This window comes from Lactuca sativa, chromosome 1 (assembly GCF_002870075.4).
Source record: "Lactuca sativa cultivar Salinas chromosome 1, Lsat_Salinas_v11, whole genome shotgun sequence".
In the NCBI taxonomy this organism is placed as follows: Eukaryota; Viridiplantae; Streptophyta; class Magnoliopsida; order Asterales; family Asteraceae; genus Lactuca; species Lactuca sativa.
In genome coordinates, this window is record NC_056623.2 from 118,334,613 (window position 1) to 118,352,984 (window position 18,372).

The window sequence follows — 18,372 nt, forward strand, 5'->3', positions numbered from 1 at the left end:
GATAAATGCATGTTGATTTGATAATTGTGTTTTTGTCTCAAGTGCAAGAAATAACAATGTACTTTTGGTATTTCTTGTATTTAACTACAAAAAATAGCAATGTACTTTGGTAATTTTTGTTTATGTTTCATAATTTAACTTATAAGTTTATATGTTGTTGTTTAATATGTAGTTGGAAAATCTTCGAGCAATGCTCAACGACCCGACATGTAGGGATGAACTTTATGTGTTTTTCAAAGATCAAGGAGGAACCGATGGGAACAGAGATGATGGTTTGTCGGATAACTAATTTATCTTTTGTACGTTACAGTTGTCGTGACACTTTGCTACCCGTTAGAATTGTAAAACTTTGGTTATTTATTTTGATATGAAATTAATTATAACAATATTTGGTATCTAATCGGATGTTATTTTGTATTATTTATTTATTTATTTATTTATTTATTTTTTTGCATTTAACGTCGTTATGTATCGGTTTTTTAAACCCAAAATCGTTGATTAAAAAAATTAAAAAATAAAAAACGTTATTATCAGCAACACTATTACCGGTGACATAAGCAATAGCGTCGACAATTGTCTTTACCAGCGACATATTGATCAATAGCGACGAATTTTTATCGGCGACTTTTGTTGCTGCTAATTATCTTTTTTCTTGTACGGGTTCTTGGCCTATCTTGTCGTTTGCCTAATCTATTTTATTGAACGTATCTATTTTACTTTCTCAAAAGTGCTTCTGTCACAAGATTTAGTTTTGGTTCTTCACATTTGTATCTTTGCTAGTATTGATGCTGCTATTGAGGTTTTTGGTATGTTGCTTGGGTTAATGTGATTTGTTGGAGATTGTTCTCCAGAAAAAAACTAAAAAAAAAACAACAAAAAGTCATTTTTACCCTAACATATCAATATTTCCACAAGTACCGAATACAACAACAAATCAAGAACTAGTTTCAAGTAAAACAACTAGTCCACAACTAATTTCACCAAAAACAACTACTAATTTTACCAAAACCATTAATAAATTCAATAAAGAAACAATTAATTTCATAAACCATAAACCTATAATAAAAAGATAAAAACTTACTTGTTTCATTTAGGGTTTGAAAAAAAGCTCTCAAAATCGGAATGGAAATTTGGAGGAAGCTCAAAATCGGATTGGCTACGTGCAACTAGGTAGAATTTGAATTTGGAGATGAGATGAATGTGCAGTTTGTTTTTTCTTCCCTCCTGTCGAGTACAGCATGCAGCTACACTTCTTTTGTTTCTTATTTTTTTTTTTTTGGCTATTTCACAACTTCTATTCCTTTTTTTTTTTTTTTTTGCTCCATGCAGGATACACAAACTAAAATTGGGCTGTGCACGTTTAATTTGGGCTAACTTATTTCTATATAATAGAAATAAAAACAATTTCTTGGGTTAATTCAATTGGGTTAAAATTTTATAAAATTTGGACTGATTTTTTATAAGTTTGTGCACCATATTTATTTATGTTGGATCTAATAATAGTTATACAATGATGTTTTTGTAGTTGCACAATAATATAAAAAATAATAAAATAATAAAAAAATAAAAAATAAAAAATAAGAATTTACTCTTTGAAGACGAAATAGAGTGACACCTACCATATCCGCCATTGAATGTGAAGATCAGGGTCTTCAACCTAATCATATTGTTGTTGATGGCAGAGAAGGTGGGGGTAAATCACTGGAGTTGGTTCAGGTGTATACAATTTGAGGCCAATACATTCAACCAAAAACGAGTGTTAAGACAAATCTAGCAATCATCTGATCAACCTATTTTGTGGATAATAAAAAGTTTTCCTTTAAACAGCTTGATTATTATTAAAAGAAATCTAGTGAAATGCTAGAAGCAGAAAACTATTACATAGAGTTCAAGATAGCATTAGCTTATGCAACCAATCAACCCAATGACTTTTAATATACCATTACTATTGTTGCATTTGATCAAATTCTTCAACTCCCTTAATATTTTTTCCTCTAATTATGTTTTCGTAACAGATGGATGCATAATAATATTGTATTTAACGTTATCCCCTCAAATTGATATTTATAATTATACCTGATTAATTTGTAGAAATATTTTTCGGCTAGCATGCTAGCAATAAGGTATTTCTCACAACGGTTCCTCTATATCTATCTAAAGATGACATGTTCTTATTCAAATCCTGAAACAAAACAATTCCCTATTTAGCTAAATCTAGATATAACAGCAAATAAAAGTATTTATTTACCAGAATCAATAATTTCACATGACCAACTTTATATGGCCTGAATACTTAACAAACCAGACATCATAGGGGTCTTCATCTTCAATTCTCTGTATAGAGAGACGAGGGGTAGAATTTATGATTCTAGAAGGTTTGATTAGATCAATTTCTGGAGGTCTTTAGATGGGCAAAAAAAAATCAGAAGTTCTGTTTGTGGAAGTCAAATTTGGTTGACGTCTTCTGTGAAAAATCATGAGCTAGTTGTTTCAGCTCTTTTGCTGGTGCTGACTCTCCACAATAGAACACCCCTGCGAGTTTTCATAGACAAACGTTACAAAACATCACTATATTCTATACAAGAGTTTACATTTAGCAGTCAATACATATAATAGTCTCTAATTTGTATTGTTTTTTTCTTTTCGTGACAAAAAGTTTGCATAACGTTTTAGGTCACCACCAGATATGCCTTTATAAGAATCTACAACCTTATTAACAAATGAACATTAAGAAAGAATTAACACAGAGGGACTGACCTATTCTGGAACCCACGTGATTAAGAGTGATCTGTTTATACACTTCACGCCAATTGGGTTCAGAAAAACGAGACTTAACACGGGTCCCTGAGACAACATCAATACCATTTCTTGCATGATAAAGTGACTGCAGAATAGCAATAATGGTAGACCGAGCGTCATCTTCCTCAAAAACACTGGTGCAATAAGCATGCATTTCAATGACACCATATTTATCCATTTCAGCAGCCTCATTTATAATGTCTTTAACCATGTCAAACGAACCCTGTTCGCTTGTCACCCAATAGAAGTAAGTTTTTGTTGTTTTAAAGTTTGCTTCCCCTGATTTTTTCTTTTGTAGTTTGCCGGTGCTACCGTTTTCCAAAGGGTTCTCTTGATCTTCTTTGGCTTTAATGTTATTCAAAATATCTTTCACAATATTGATGATTGGGGTTCCTGATCCCACTAGTAACACCACCTCGTATTTCTTGTAGTATTGTGCTGCTGCTCCTCCATATGGACCATTGATTAAAATTTTTGGGAAGCTGTTAAAAAAAGTATCAAGTATTCATAGTCATACATGAAAAATGTTCCCAAAATATTAGCTAATTTTTTGTTAAAGAAGATTAGGTTTTACATCCACATGTAATACAGAGTACGGAATGTGCTTCCATGTAAACAAACCAACATTTCTGCTGATTATCCTGTAAATGTTACCTAAAATCTTCATACAATCTTCTTATAGGATTACAACTTCGAATTGGTTTCATTTTCAGGCTCAAGTATTGGCTTTCTCCTCTGATGTTAGATTGTGGTATTTGCCACAATAACATCTCCAAATTGTAAATCTGTTTTAACATTTTCTGATTAATTAACCACTTTCCCGCCATTACCAAACTATATATAAGTTAGTTTTTCTTTTTTTTTTTTTAATTTTACTTTACCATGATGTAACCGAGGTCATCCGGATCTAACTCTTTCATGATAAACTTGGCGTATTCGTCTGCTTGGTCCTTAATATTCGATAACTTGTTAGTTGAAGCACTAAGGCTAATAATCTGCATCCCATCGGTATAGGTTATCAATAATTTTTGAACAAAATATTATAATCTACCACCCTTAAACTTTTTTTCATCTTTATCTTGCTTTGGAAAAAATTAAATACATAATCTAGACCTTTCTGACATCGTCTTGCGTGATCCTACCATCTGCGTCTTCATCAATCCTGCATTTATTACATATCATTCCCATCTAACAGAGATTAAACCAAATAATTAATCCTCACATGTCAAAGAAAGTCTGCAGACTTGAGTCAGAACTGTTATCAGAAATTTGTCCCCAAAACTCGCGCATTTTTGCTTTATTAATTGAGTCACCTATTATGTTCCTCCTTAGAGTTAATGCATCAAAAAGCACCGCAGCAAAGTCTTGCGAATCTTTGTTCATCCCTGGTATATTACATTAAAATAAAATAAACTGAGTGGCCCATAGTAATTGACAATATGAAAAACAAACAAGCATGGTTGGAGTTATTGATTACCAATGCATTCCCAGAAACGCAATCGTGGAAGTAAGCCATTGGTGTACTTGGTGATATCGTCAAATCGCCTATCCAAAGAGACCCTATCTTCCTTCTTGCTAATGAACTTGATCCCCTTCAAAGCTACACGGTGGTGGATCGAGAACGAAATCTAACCGGGGTCCATTATTAGCTAGTGTTTGGGATTACTTTTTAAACATAAAAGTCCTTTTTATAAAAGAACTTTTTTTAAAATGTGTTTGGCTTGACTTTTAAGACTTTTATGTTATAAAAGCTAAAAGTCAGAAAAAGATAGAAATTCCTATCTTTGTCGAGCCAACTTTTCCTTCTTAACTAAAAGTTGATTTTAAAAGAACTTTTCAATTTACCAAACAACTTTTGGTAATTTTTAACTTTTTGAAAAAGTTAAAGTAGAAAAGATGATTAAAAAGGAATCCCAAACACCCTCTTAATAAAGATATACATAGAAGTATTTCAGTAAAAAATGCAAATGGGGGTAATTATTGTAAAAGTGGGTACCAAGGAGGGGGTTTTAGTAAAACTCGAATTTTTTTGGTAGTAAATATGGTGGGACCCACCTCCATGTTCGGTCCATTCACCCTACTAAAAGGGGATGCCTGTGCCATTGAAGATACAGACTTGGACCTGTTTAAGGGCTTCAACTCTTCAGGCCCTTCAAGTAAGCCATCAGTATTCTGCCACCGATTCATCACCACCATCCAAAGTGATTCAATGTGGTCGTCAACTTCAGAATGATCACAGAGCTTGTTATTCTCTGTCAATCCAGTTCTCCCATCATCTGTACCCATTTTATGCATTTCCTTCGAAAATTCAGAATATCACAAGGGGGTGCATTAGTTAATATGATAGAGATAAATGTGAAGAACGAGGCTGGAGTTTAAGTTAAAGCAACAACCTTTGTGAAACATTCGAGTTACTACTAAAAAGAAATCAATTTCCACACCTATTACTTACAAATCATCTTTAACCGGTAACAATATTGGATGTTCATCATTATGTTTAAGTTTCTTTTATTTTTTGCATCTTGTTTTCAATGAAAGAACATGACTTTCAATACATACAGTGCATAACATCATACGATAGAAGCATCAAGATATATATCGGTTAGTAAAAGAAGAAATGTCAAGGTGAATCATATATAATGGAACTGATACCTGTTGAAATCTGAAAAGCCACAGAGAAGAATCTAAGGAACCTGAAAGTAACAATTAACGGGTAAGAAGCTACACAGGGTCATTTAATCATTTACATGTGACATAATAAAAACTACTTTAATGATTGTTTCAAGCTTTATTATGGCTAATAACTTTTTTTACTAAAATATAACTATATTATGATATTTAGCAACAAAATGGATTGCTATTTTTCCATCCAATCTCACAGGTATGATCAATGAAAGTGGTGATGTACTTTCATATTTTTTTTATTTGCTAATTTCCAATTCTTTTATTAAGACATTGTATTTCTAAACTATAGACTTGTTTGATTTTGGGTATGAATAATACACTTCATTTTTTCCTTTTAAGACATTTTATTTTTAAAATATAACAATGTTTACCATTACAGCCATCTTGTCAAAGGAGTTCTTAAAATAACATGATACCTTCTTAGCATTTCCACATCTTACACAAGGACCATTACCATTTATTTTACACTAATACACAGGGGCCATTTCTGTAATTTTTACATTTCCTGCTTTCTCACTTCTGTAAATTTGTCTATTCCTAACAAAATGTAAATACATAGGGACTTTTTTTTAACTTTACCATTAGACAGGGACAATTTATGTAATTTTTTTTACATTTACTATAAATTAAAAGGAATTATATAAGTACTTTCTTTTTTTGTTGGTACTTGCACTAAGTAAACAACAATAGAAACTTACATTGGTTCACACATAAACAACAATCTACTTGCAATTTGTTAATAATAGAAAAGTACCTAAATTTTTTTTACCAAGAATAGCAACGTACTTATGCTTTTTTGCTGAAAATAAAAATATATCACCCATAACAAGGTACTTACAACAAATAAATATCAATGAACTTATAATTCATTAACAATAGCAACATATTTACAATTCTTTACCAACAATAGCAATATGTAATAGATAAAATACACTTCACAATAAACAGTTACAAACAGGTGCTTTCAATCGATATATCAAACACAAAAGATTTGGTAACAGTCTGGGTTGAGTACCTGGTTGCCAGAAGACAATCTGGAGTGCAAATTGCATTTCAGTCTGTGTGTCGTTTCATAGGTGCAAATAAACTGCAATGTTATATTTATCATATCATCTTCTAGTTCTTAGATTGCATTTATGTAATCGCATCTATATCCTATGGACTCAAATCAGCCTCTTCCGTATGGAAAAAATAAAATGAGGTTATAATGTACCAAATATTATTACATTATAAGATAAAAATCACAAAGAGAACAAAACATAATTGCATAAATAAAACCTCCATTGAACATATTGTTTCAATCAGAATTAAAATTCAATAGTTTAGGGCAATCACATTAAACACAAAATGCCATTAGTCCATTCATTCTTGGTATGTAATTGACAAATTATATGAAGCTTATATTATAACTGACAAATTGTATGCAGTTTCAGACTTTTAGTTCTTGTAATCAATTAATGAGTTATATGAAAAAAGATTTACGCTGTTTCAGCAAAATTCTATGCAGTTTCAGACATTTATAAGTAGTCAAAACTGTGAAAACAAAATCATATATATGATTGAAAAATAATATAGTTGATAAAAAACGAATCTGATAAAAATTTTGTTTAAGTGATTGATTTTTAGCAATGACTGAGATGGGATACTTACGAATTTCCAGTTACCGTTGACCATATACTTACGATCATCTTCAATTAAAAAACGCGGTTTGCAGAGAAAGAAAGCTTGAAAACTCTGAATTTATAGGTAAGGTCTACGGTAGATCACAGATTCAATACCTAAAAGGAGAGAGATGACAGATCACTGGAGAAGTGGGAACCAGGAAGGAGAGAGACAAATCTTTGAGAGAGAGAAAATCGCTAATTTGTAGGGATTTGTTTTTTTTCTCTGGAGTATTTTAGCATTAGCTTATCTTATTATGAAGAAAATTTATAATTTATGTTTTCCTAAAATTCTATACAATAGTTAAGAGGTATCTGGTGTTATCATTGTCTTTTAGGTTGAACGAGAAATGATGTAACCGCCTTTATTTTTGATTTTTTCTTTTAGCATTAGCTTATTTTTTTTTTTTTTTTCATTTTATTGATAATGCATCTTTCTCTTGACTATTTTAGCATCAGCTTATCTTTTTTTCTGATTTTTTTTTCTCTCGACTATTTTAGCATTAGCTTATCTTTTTTTCTTTTTTCTTTCTTTTTTCTCTCGACTATTTTAGCATTAGCTTATTTTATATACTCTAACCGCCTACATCCTTTCTAGCTCAAAATTTCAGTCCCGAAAACCCTCTTTTCTTTGTTAATCGCATTAAGCCTTAGATTTCCATTATTATTTGTCCAAATTAAGTCTAAAAATTAGTAATGTCTTCAGAAGAACAACTTAACGAAATCGCATCTTCTTTAAATGAAAATAAATGTTAGAATGCGATAATTTTCTCATTTTATTGATAATGCATCTTTGTCTTAAATTGTTAACTATAGTTTTTTTTTTGTTTCTAATGATGAATTTTGTTTTGGTTTTGTAGTTTTTTTTTGTCATTTTTTATTTGATTCTAATGATTTTTTTTCGTTTACAGTTCATCATGTTCGTTTGTGGTGATTTTTGTTATAAGTAGTTTCTTATATGTTCACAAACAAGGATTTCAAAACAAAATATGTTCGAAAAAACAAAAAAAAACAAAAAAAAAAAAATCTCGAAGGCGGCAGAAATGGAACTTTAAGGAAGGATAAAATTGAAAAAATTAATGTTCGGAGAGGTTTTTGTTATGTTTTTTGTTTTTATTCTTCTATTCTTATTCTTTCTATTCATAACTGATGATGTTCATTTTTATTTATTATCAAACAAATTTCGCCATTTTCTATTTTCTATGTAACCAACCTGAAGATCTTTCTTGCGAAGGTAAATTGAAAAAGTCATAGAAAAGAAATGATAAAGGTGCAAGGGCTAGGATCCCAAAACTACTTTGAGATCCCCATGTCTAAGCATCCTCAATGGCTCACGATCCTCGAACCTCAGGATCCCGAATATGTACCAGGATCCTGACTAATATTTTTAACGGCTATATGTTCTTTTGTCTTTCTCACATGTGCAGAAATAAAAAGTCAAAGTCACATTCGCAACGTATAGTCCTCACAACCATACAAAAGACCCGGAAGACCAAGTCAAGCAACGACTATAAGCAATCTCAGAGGATCCCAAAATTTTCGGAGTTCTAGTTGTTAAGTTTTGACTATAAAAAACACTTGTACTCATCACACTACAAACGATTTACTGGCAGAATACTAGTTCTAATACTAGTACTCATTATATTTCCTCTGTAATCATTCTTTTCAATCAATAAAATAATCAAGGTAGGTGATCATTATCACCTCCCAAGGGTTTATGCCGGAGATCTCAGCAAGGATCAAGGGTTTTCCTTGTAAACCACTTGTGTAATCTTGTTCTAATTTCATTGATCAATTCATTAACAACACCACAACCTCTCATACATTTTGGATGATTTTCACTTAGTCGATTAAAACAATTTGGCGCCACACCGTGGGGCCATGGTGTTCAAATTCTCTTAGAAAATCATGTCTTCTCAGTCGACTCTTTCCTCCTCCTCAATACCTCCCATTTCCTCTAAAAACCATCCACCACCACCAGCTGGAGCTCCCAACAAAGTCTCTAAAACTGTGACATCCCCAATTTTCAGAACCGAAAAAAAAATCTTTACGCTTTAAAAATCATAATATCTTTTATTGCGGAAATTCCCAGTATATTAAAACAATTTTAGTACAAAATATTGTCTCAAAATAATACAACTCTAGGGATGTCATAACTGATACACTACATATGTTACAGCATAAATGTAACAACGGAAATTTTAAAACAAAATTTTTTTTTCATTTCTAAAAATGTATTTTCATCCAGAACAAGGCATAAATATCCAACGTATCATGTCATAATACAAATCATATGAATCCCAAGATCATAAATCATCTATCAGTGTGTACAGATCACGCCGGCGCCTTCCCACGGTCCTCGCTAGTACCTGAAACACATACACGACAACTGTAAGCTTAAATGCTTAGTGAGTTCCCCCAAAATACAACTTACGCACATACGCCTTTCCAGGCCCTGACCTTCCGGCCCATGTGTCTCAGGGGACTTCCGTCCCTGCTGGGTAAACCTTCCAGTCCTACCCACGCCAACCCTTCGGTCCACATTACAACGCCTTCCGGCCCATAACATATTCGCCTTCCGGCCCATAACATAATGCCTTCCGGCCCACATTAAACATATCATACATAGCACATATAACAATTAACTTATCACATATAACACATATGTCTCATATCATATCCGACCTTCCGGTCACACAATCAAACCCTTCCGGGTACAGTATAGTGAGGAGACTCACCTCGTGAATATCGATAGCTAGCAAATCCCGAAATCACTCGTGCTCGATCCTCCGAGCTACAATCCCCCTATAACATCACACATCTCTTATTAACACTTTTTATCTCTAAGGTTGACTATCCCTAAGAAGTCAACAGGTCAACTCTGGTCAACGGTCAACGGTCAACTTTAACCGGACTCGGCGAGTGCACAAGGGCAACTCGGCGAGTCTAGACGTTTTCACCAACTCTCTAGGATTCCCTTCATACACGTCGAGTACTCCCCCTGACTCGACGAGTTCCACCTGGAAGAATCGCGGGGCCACCCCGACTCAACTCAGCGAGTCCCAGCTCGACTCAGACCACTTGACCACCCTTCCCTAACTCGCCCTGACTCACTGAGTCAACCCATGGCTCGACTGGACCACTCACTGGCTGATCCAAGGCAATCTTCAAGCTACTCGCCGAGTCTGCTCATCGGACTCGGCGAGTCCATGCCATGCAATCACTCAAACTCACTTCTAAGGTCAGATCTGTTCCATCAATTCATAGATCTGGTCTTCCTAGACTGATTCACCACGTAAAGCCCCAAACTTGGTGTACATACAACCTCTATATCTCCATATATGAAGAATCATCAACAAGTATCACAACTCAAGGTCATAACCTCCATTGTTCTTCATAAAGCTTGATGAATGAGGCTCTCTGGACCTCTATGGATCCAGATCCAAAGCCTCATCACTAGCAAGGGACTATTTGGCCATCAAATCACCCAACAAAGGCCACAAGAAACCGTAAATCCAAACATACTTCACAAAACAGAAGATGAGCCGAAATCATACCTTTAGATCGATGATCTAAGCTTCAAATCCACAGAATAGCAACCTCCTTTGCTTCCTCTTGGCTAGGACTTCCCTCTTCTTTGCTGAACAACACACAAAGGTCAAGAAATGCTTCCTTTCTCTCTCTCAAATCGCTAAAGCACTCTAGGTTTTCTCTCTATGGACTGCTGGGTACAAATGACGGCCATAAGGCCCTTTAAATAGGTCCCAAACCCGAGAAATTAGGGTTTCATTAAACAGCGCGGACTCGTCGAGTCCATATCCTGGACTCGCCGAGTCCAGGCGAATCCCGCGTCCAGAATCGCGTCCCTACTCGGCGAGTCTGAGCTCCGACTCGCCGAGTCCCCTCTCAAAACACCAAAATCATAAACAATAAAGATACCTGAAAATCCGGGCTGTTACAATTCTCCCCCACTAGAACTAGACTTCGCCCTCGAAGTCTCGCTCTGAAAATAGCTCCGGATGCTGCACCCGCATCTCGCGCTCCGGCTCCCAGGTCATCTCCGATCCCTTCCGGTGTTGCCACTGAACCAACACTAGAGGGACCTCCTTGTTCCTCAGAACCTTGATCTTCCGATCTCTGATGGCCACAGGCCTCTCGGCATAATTCAGGCTCGCATCCACCTGAATGTCCTCTAGTGGAACCACTGCCGACTCATCGGCTATACACTTCCTCAATTGCGACACATGAAAAGTGTCGTGGATCTGCGCCAACTCTGCTGACAACTCCAAGTGATAGGCTACCCGGCCTACCCTCGCAATCACACGAAATGGCCCAATATATCGGGGGCCCAACTTGCCCCTCTTCCTGAATCAAATCACTCCTTTCCAAGGAGAGACCTTCAGGAGAACGAAGTCGCCGACCTGAAACTCAAGCTCGGACCGGCGTCTGTCTGCATAACTCTTCTGTCGGCTCTGGGCGGTCAATAACCTATGGCTGACCTGCTGAATCTGCTCTGTCTCCTGAAGCACGATCTCTGTACTGCCCATCACTCTCTGCCCAACCTCTCCCCAACAAATAGGGGTCCGACACCTCCTACCATACAATAGCTCAAAGGGTGGCATACCAATGCTCGAATGATGGCTGTTGTTGTAGGAAAACTCTGCCAAAGGTAAATATGCATCCCAGCTACCCCCAAAATCCAACACACATGCTCGAAGCATGTCCTTAAGCGTCTGAATCGTCCGCTCACTCTGACCGTCTGTCTGGGGATGATATGCGGTACTAAAATGCAATCTAGTACCCAACTCCTCATGAAATTTCTTCCAGAATCTGGAAGTGAAACGTACATCACGGTCCGAAACAATCGAGATCAGCACCCCATGCCGAGATACCACTTCTCTCACATATATCTCCGCCAACTTCTCCGCTGAAGAACTCTCACTGATGGCAAGGAAGTGAGCGCTCTTCGTCAACCTATCCACAATCACCCAAATTGCATCAACTCCTATGGCAGTCCTCGGCAATTTGGTGATATCCATGGTGATCTGTTCCCACTTCCACTCGGGAACCTCCAATGGCTGCAACTTGCCATGCAGTCTCTGGTGCTCGGCCTTGACCCTGCGGCAGGTCAAGCACCTCTCAACAAACCAGGCGACGTCCCTCTTCATACAGGGCCACCAATACTCTTTCCTCAAATCCAAATACATCTTCGTGGCCCCCGGATGGATCGAAAATTTCGACCGATAAGCCTCTTCCATCAAAGTAATACGGGTACCGCCCACAAACGGTACCCAAATCCGACCCTGAAAGGTCATAAGCCCTCGTCCATCCGTAACGAACTCCGAAACCAACCCAACGACCTGCTCCTTCTTCTGCATCTCCGGTTGCACAGCCTCGGCCTGTGCCCCGCGAATGGCATCCATTACCGGAGCTATCACGGTCAATCTCAAACATACATTCTGCAGTGGAGTGCTCTCCGCCCTGCGGCTCAACGCATCGGCTACCACATTAGCCTTGCCTGGGTGGTACAGGATCTCACAATCATAATCATTGACCACATCCAACCACCTCCTCTGCCGCATATTTAGGTTGGGCTGATCCATCAAGTACTTCAAACTCTTATGGTCCGTGTATATCGTACACCGAACCCCATACAAGTAGTGACGCCAAATCTTGAGGGCGAACACTACTGCCCCAACTCTAGATCATGTGTGGGATATCTCATCTCATGAGGCTTCAGCTGCCTCGATGCATATGCTATCACATGACCCCTCTGCATCAACATCGCACCCAGCCCCAAAATCGATGCATCACAATATACTACAAAATCCTCCATCCCTTCCGGGAGAGCTAATACCGGGGCTTCGCACAACCTTTGGCGAAGTGTCTCAAAGGAGGTCTGCTGCTCGGGACCCCATGAGAATGCAACACCCTTCCGGGTCAATCTGGTGAGTGGCACTGCGATCTTGGAGAAATCCTTGATAAATCTCTGATAATACCCTGCCAACCCAAGGAAACTCCTGATCTCAGATGGTGACTTCGGCACCTCCCAACGCATCACCGCCTCAACCTTTGTCGGATCGACCAGAATCCCATCCTGGTTAACAAGATGTCCTAGGAAATGGACCTCCCGCAACCAGAAATCACACTTGGAGAACTTTGCATAAAGCTTCTCCGATCTCAAAACCCCAAGGACCTCCCTCAAATGCTCCTCATGCTGCTCTCTAGATCTCAAATATACCAGAATATCATCGATAAATACAATCACCGACCGATCCAACATCGGCCTGCATACCCTGTTCATGAGATCCATGAACACAGCCGGGGCATTGGTGAGCCCAAAAGGCATCACCACAAACTCATAATGCCCATATCGCGTCCTGAACGCTGTCTTCTGGACGTCCTCATCCCGCACTCTCACCTGATGATATCCCGACCTCAAATCGATCTTGGAAAACCAAGATGCTCCCTGCAACTGATCGAATAAATCGTCGATCCTCGGTAACGAGTAACGGTTCTTGACCGTCAGCTTGTTCAACTCCCGGTAGTCAATGCACATCCGGTGTGAACCATCCTTCTTCTCGACGAACAAGATAGGTGCTCCCCACGGCGAGCTGCTCGGCCGAATAAACCCCTTCCCCAGCAACTCCTGGAGCTGCGAGGACAACTCTTGCATTTCTGGAGGTGCAAGACGATAAGGCACCTTAGCGATAGGCGCGGACCCCGGAACCAAATCAATACTGGACTCCACTTGCCTCGCAGGAGGCACACCCGGTAACTCCTTCGGAAAAACATTTGGAAACTCACGCACCACCGGAACCTCCTCAACTGAACTCGGTCTCTCGGAAGCCACCCGCGTATCCATCACATACGCCACAAAACCCTTACAGCCCTGCTGTAGACACTGCCTAGCCCTAGCGGGCGAACAAAAAGCTGATCCTGAACGTGTACCCTCGCCGTACACTGAAAGAACTCCCCCACTAGGGTCTCGTATGGTCACCAGCTAACGTTCACAGTCGATGACTTCACCAAATCGGCTCAACCAGTCCATGCCCACAATGACACAGACATCACCCATCGCAATAGCAATCAGATCAATCGGAAACTCAACCCCGAAAATCTCTAACACACATCTCTGGAGAACCTCCGTGGCACAAATCACTCTCTCATCAGCTATAGAAACTCTCAGAGGCCGACTCAACGGCTCACGACTAACACCGATCTGCTGACTAAAGGCCAAAGATACGAAAGACCGACTCGCACCCGAGTCAAATAACACTAAAGCAGGTACAGAGTTCACAAGGAAAGTACCTACGCATATCATAACATAAGCATAATATCCCAACATCAAAATAAATACATGAAATAAAGCATACCTGCCACAACATCGGGCGTAGCACGGACCTCCTCCGCAGTCAGCTGAAAGGCTCTCCCACGATCCCTCGGGGCCTCGGCCTTCACTGGTCGAGTCTCAGTAGCCCTGGCAGCAGGTGCAGATCCCTGAAGAAGCTGAGGGCACTCGGCCTTCCGATGGCCGGTCTGATTGCAATGAAAGCAAACCATAAACCCCTTGGGGCAATCCCTAGCGATGTGCCCCTCCTTGCCACACTTGTAGCAAGCACCTGATCGACATGTCCTGTAACAACTCAAATTTTTCCAACAAATTTTTCATTTTTAAAACATAGTTGTTTCCATTTAAAACAAGGCATAAATAGTTTAATTAATCTGTCAATTACAATTATTCAAAATCCCAAGATCATAAAAACAATCTTCCGTGTGTATCGATCACGCCGGCGCCTTCCCACGGTCCTCGCTAGTACCTGAAATACATGCACAACAACTATAAGCATAAATGATTAGTGAGTTCCCCAATATACACTTACGCACATACGCCTTTCCAGGCCCTGACCTTCCGGTCCTCAATACATCGCCTTCCGGCCCATAACATAATCGCCTTCCGGCCCATAACATATTGCCTTCCGGCCCACATATCATACATAGCACATATAACAATTAACTTACCACATATAGCATACATACCACATAACATTTCCGACCTTCCGGTCACACAGTCAAACCCTTCCGGGTACAGTATAGTGAGAAGACTCACCTCGTAGAAGCTGAACGCTAGCAAATCCCGAAATGACTCGTGCACAACCGACGAGCTACAACCTCCCTATAACATTACATATCTCATTAATACTTATATCTTCTAAGTGTGACTATCCCTAAGAAGTCAGACTTAGGTCAACTCTGGTCAACGGTCAACTGTCAACTCGACCGGACTCGGCGAGTACCATGGCGACTCGGCGAGTCTAGACGTCTTCCAACTTTCTGAGATTCCTTATCTACTCGTCGAGTACCCCCCTCGACCCGACGAGTTACTCCTGGAAGAATCGCGGGGCCACCCCGACTCCACTCGCCGAGTCTGAAGAACAACTCGGCGAGTCCCAGTAAATCTTCAAGCTACTCGCCGAGTCTGAAGAACAACTCGGCGAGTCCATGCCATGCAGACGAGTAACTGCTTCCTGAGATAGGTCTCGTCCCGAAATACACATGCATGGGGCCTTCTGGACCTCTAAAGGTCCTTCTACAAGATTATAGTCGTTGGGTAACAAGGCACTACTTCATCTAATCACTAAATGGGTTCTATAAACCCTAATTTCATAAATACATCAATATAGCAGAGCATACACGAATTTTTACCTGGATGATGTATTCTCTGTATTCCCAATCCTCAGAATGTGACCCCTTGCTGCTCCTTTAGCCAATCCTTTCTCTTCCTTGCACAACCACTCTTCTATAACCAACAATGACCTAAGATCCTTGCTCCAGCTGCACTAAATCGATTTAGGGTTCTTCTCAGAAGGCTAAAACGAACAATGACGGCCAATGAGTCCCTTTTATACGTCCCAAACCTGAACGGTTAGGGTTTCCGCTAAACAGTGTCGACTCGCCGAGTCCATACCTGGACTCGTCGAGTCCAGTCGCGATCCCGCGACCAAGTCTGCGATCCTACTCGGCGAGTCTAGGCTCCAACTCGCCGAGTCCCCTCTTAAACCACCCAAAAACATAATTTAATAATACCTGAGATTTCGGGCTGTTACATGTCCCCTCGTGACCCTTGCCGCACTTTCCGCAAGTGCGGCCCTTCGGACCTCCCGTCCTCGAATCGGCGGACTTAGTCCGCTCGGCTGTCGGCTGAGACTGAGTCGGCCGCCGATCCACCCATTGAGACTCGGCCTCCTCCCTGGCCTGGGTCTCAAACTCGATCTCGCGCTTCCTGGCATTCGCCTGAAGCTCAGCAAAGGTATGATATGTGGAGTTCGACACGAACTCCCGGATATCCCTCCTCAATACACCCAAATACCGACTCATCCGAGCCTGCTCTGAGGACACCTTGTAACGACCCGTTCCCGGTATGTTGATTCCTTGGTATTTATTTTGAAGTTTGTAAAGGGACTCGGCGAGTTCATAGCCTGACTCGCCGAGTAGGGACGGGATTTCGAGCACGTGTTAGTTGGCGACTCGGCGAGTCCATATTCTGGACTCGGCGAGTCTGTCCGTCTGGGAGAAACCCTAAATCCCCGGGTTGCCCACTATTTAAGCCCCCTTATAGCCCCCAATCTCGCCTCCTTCACCCTCAAAAGCTGTGAAAAAACCCTAATTCGTTCTTGAGTGATTCTAAGTGATTTTTGTGTGTTATTGTGAAGGCTTGAAGAAGGAGAAGAAGAAAGGAACAAGGAGAAGGATTGTAGAGCAGAGATTCAAAGGAAAGCAAGAGCTCTTTGAGGTATTCTTCAGTTTTCCTTCTCTTTTATGCCTTAAAACCCTTTCTAGATCTTGTTAATGCCTTTCTTATAGCCTTATGTTGATATGGAAGCTCTCTTATGCCGTGATAACCTTAGATCTGTTCATTTAGGAGTTGTAGAGCCTAGATCTATTGCCTTTATGGAGCTATTTTGCATATTAACCCTAGATCTACCCCTTTTAAGCATCTTTTAGCCTTTATTCCCTTGTTCATGTGTTTGTACACGTAAAGTTGGAAACTTTACGTGGTAAATCAGCTTATTGGACTCATATCTATCTTTTGTATGTTTTGGATTCGAGCAGAATCGGGTGTAGAATAGTTGCATGGCGGTGACTCGGCGAGTCGGAAGAACGACTCGGCGAGTCGAGTCACGAGTCCCCGATTTCTTCCTTTTTCGCGGTGTCGAGTGGGACCAGTGAGTAGTGGAGTGGACTCAGCGAGTTTGAGGGTAGACTCAGTAATGGAGGGACTCGGGTGAGTTGTTCATACAACTCGACGAGTCCAAGGCAATCTTCTTAAGCTCAAGAACAACTCGTCGAGTTGTTCATATGACTCGGCGAGTCGGATGAAGATTGTCTGAGTTCTTGGATCGAATGAGTACTTGTCGAGTCGATGCCATACTCGACGAGTAGCAGCGAGTAGGGTCGAGGAGTGAGAATAGGGACTCGGCGAGTTGGCGGCCCAACTCGGCGAGTCAGGTCAACTGTGGGTTGACTTTGACCGAGAGTTGACCTTGATCAAGGGTAAAAGAGTCATTTTACCCAGTGCAGTGTTTAGTATTTGATTGAGTGTGTTTATGTACTTGTAGCCGGGGAGATACCGGAGCAGCAGCAGTTAGCCCTCAGAGCTATTCACTCAGCAGCCAGTTCACGAGGTGAGTTTCCTTTCAGTAGGAGCGGGTCTACGGCCACAATGCCGGCCCGTTTAATTATCAGTAGTTATAGTGCTTGGTGTCTTTGTGACACAAGCATGTTTGTGTTATGTGTTCCGGATTCTGTTCCGATGCAGTATGCAGCTTATGTGTTTATAGTAGATGTTATGTTTTATGCTATGCCATGATCAGTCAGTTCCGGACTTCGGTCCGATGCAGTCAGTTCCGGACTTCGGTCCGATGCAGCTAGTTCCGGACTTCGGTCCGATGCAGTCAGTTCCGGATTTCGGTCTGATGCAGTTAGTTCCGGACTCTGATCCGATGCAGGGGACAAGGTCCCAGTCAGTTCCGGACTTCGGTCCGATGCAGCTAGTTCCAGACTTCGGTCTGATGCAGTGGGCAAGGCCCAGTATGTGTTTGATATATGTATTGTTTGGTATGTGGTAGTTTGGGGGAGCTCACTAAGCTTCGTGCTTACAGTTTCAGTTTTGGTTTCAGGTACTTCTGCTAGCAGAGGGAAGAGCTCGGGTTGATGGCATCGCACA

General features: G+C 40.1%; 1 protein-coding gene across 1 annotated transcript; it reads right to left on the bottom strand.

Moving 5' to 3' along the window:
- Positions 1-2,061: 2,061 nt before the first annotated feature.
- LOC111898138 (respiratory burst oxidase homolog protein C) lies at positions 2,062-7,383 on the bottom strand. Its single transcript, XM_023894058.3, has 11 exons — positions 7,135-7,383; positions 6,500-6,571; positions 5,452-5,492; positions 4,855-5,097; positions 4,277-4,427; positions 4,022-4,184; positions 3,913-3,961; positions 3,681-3,794; positions 3,454-3,584; positions 2,758-3,281; positions 2,062-2,532 (listed from the first exon to the last, which is right to left on the bottom strand). The coding sequence occupies exons 2-11, from the start codon at positions 6,534-6,536 to the stop codon at positions 2,423-2,425; spliced, it is 1,563 nt and encodes a 520-aa protein (XP_023749826.1). The 5' UTR covers positions 6,537-6,571; positions 7,135-7,383; the 3' UTR covers positions 2,062-2,422.
- Positions 7,384-18,372: the final 10,989 nt, after the last annotated feature.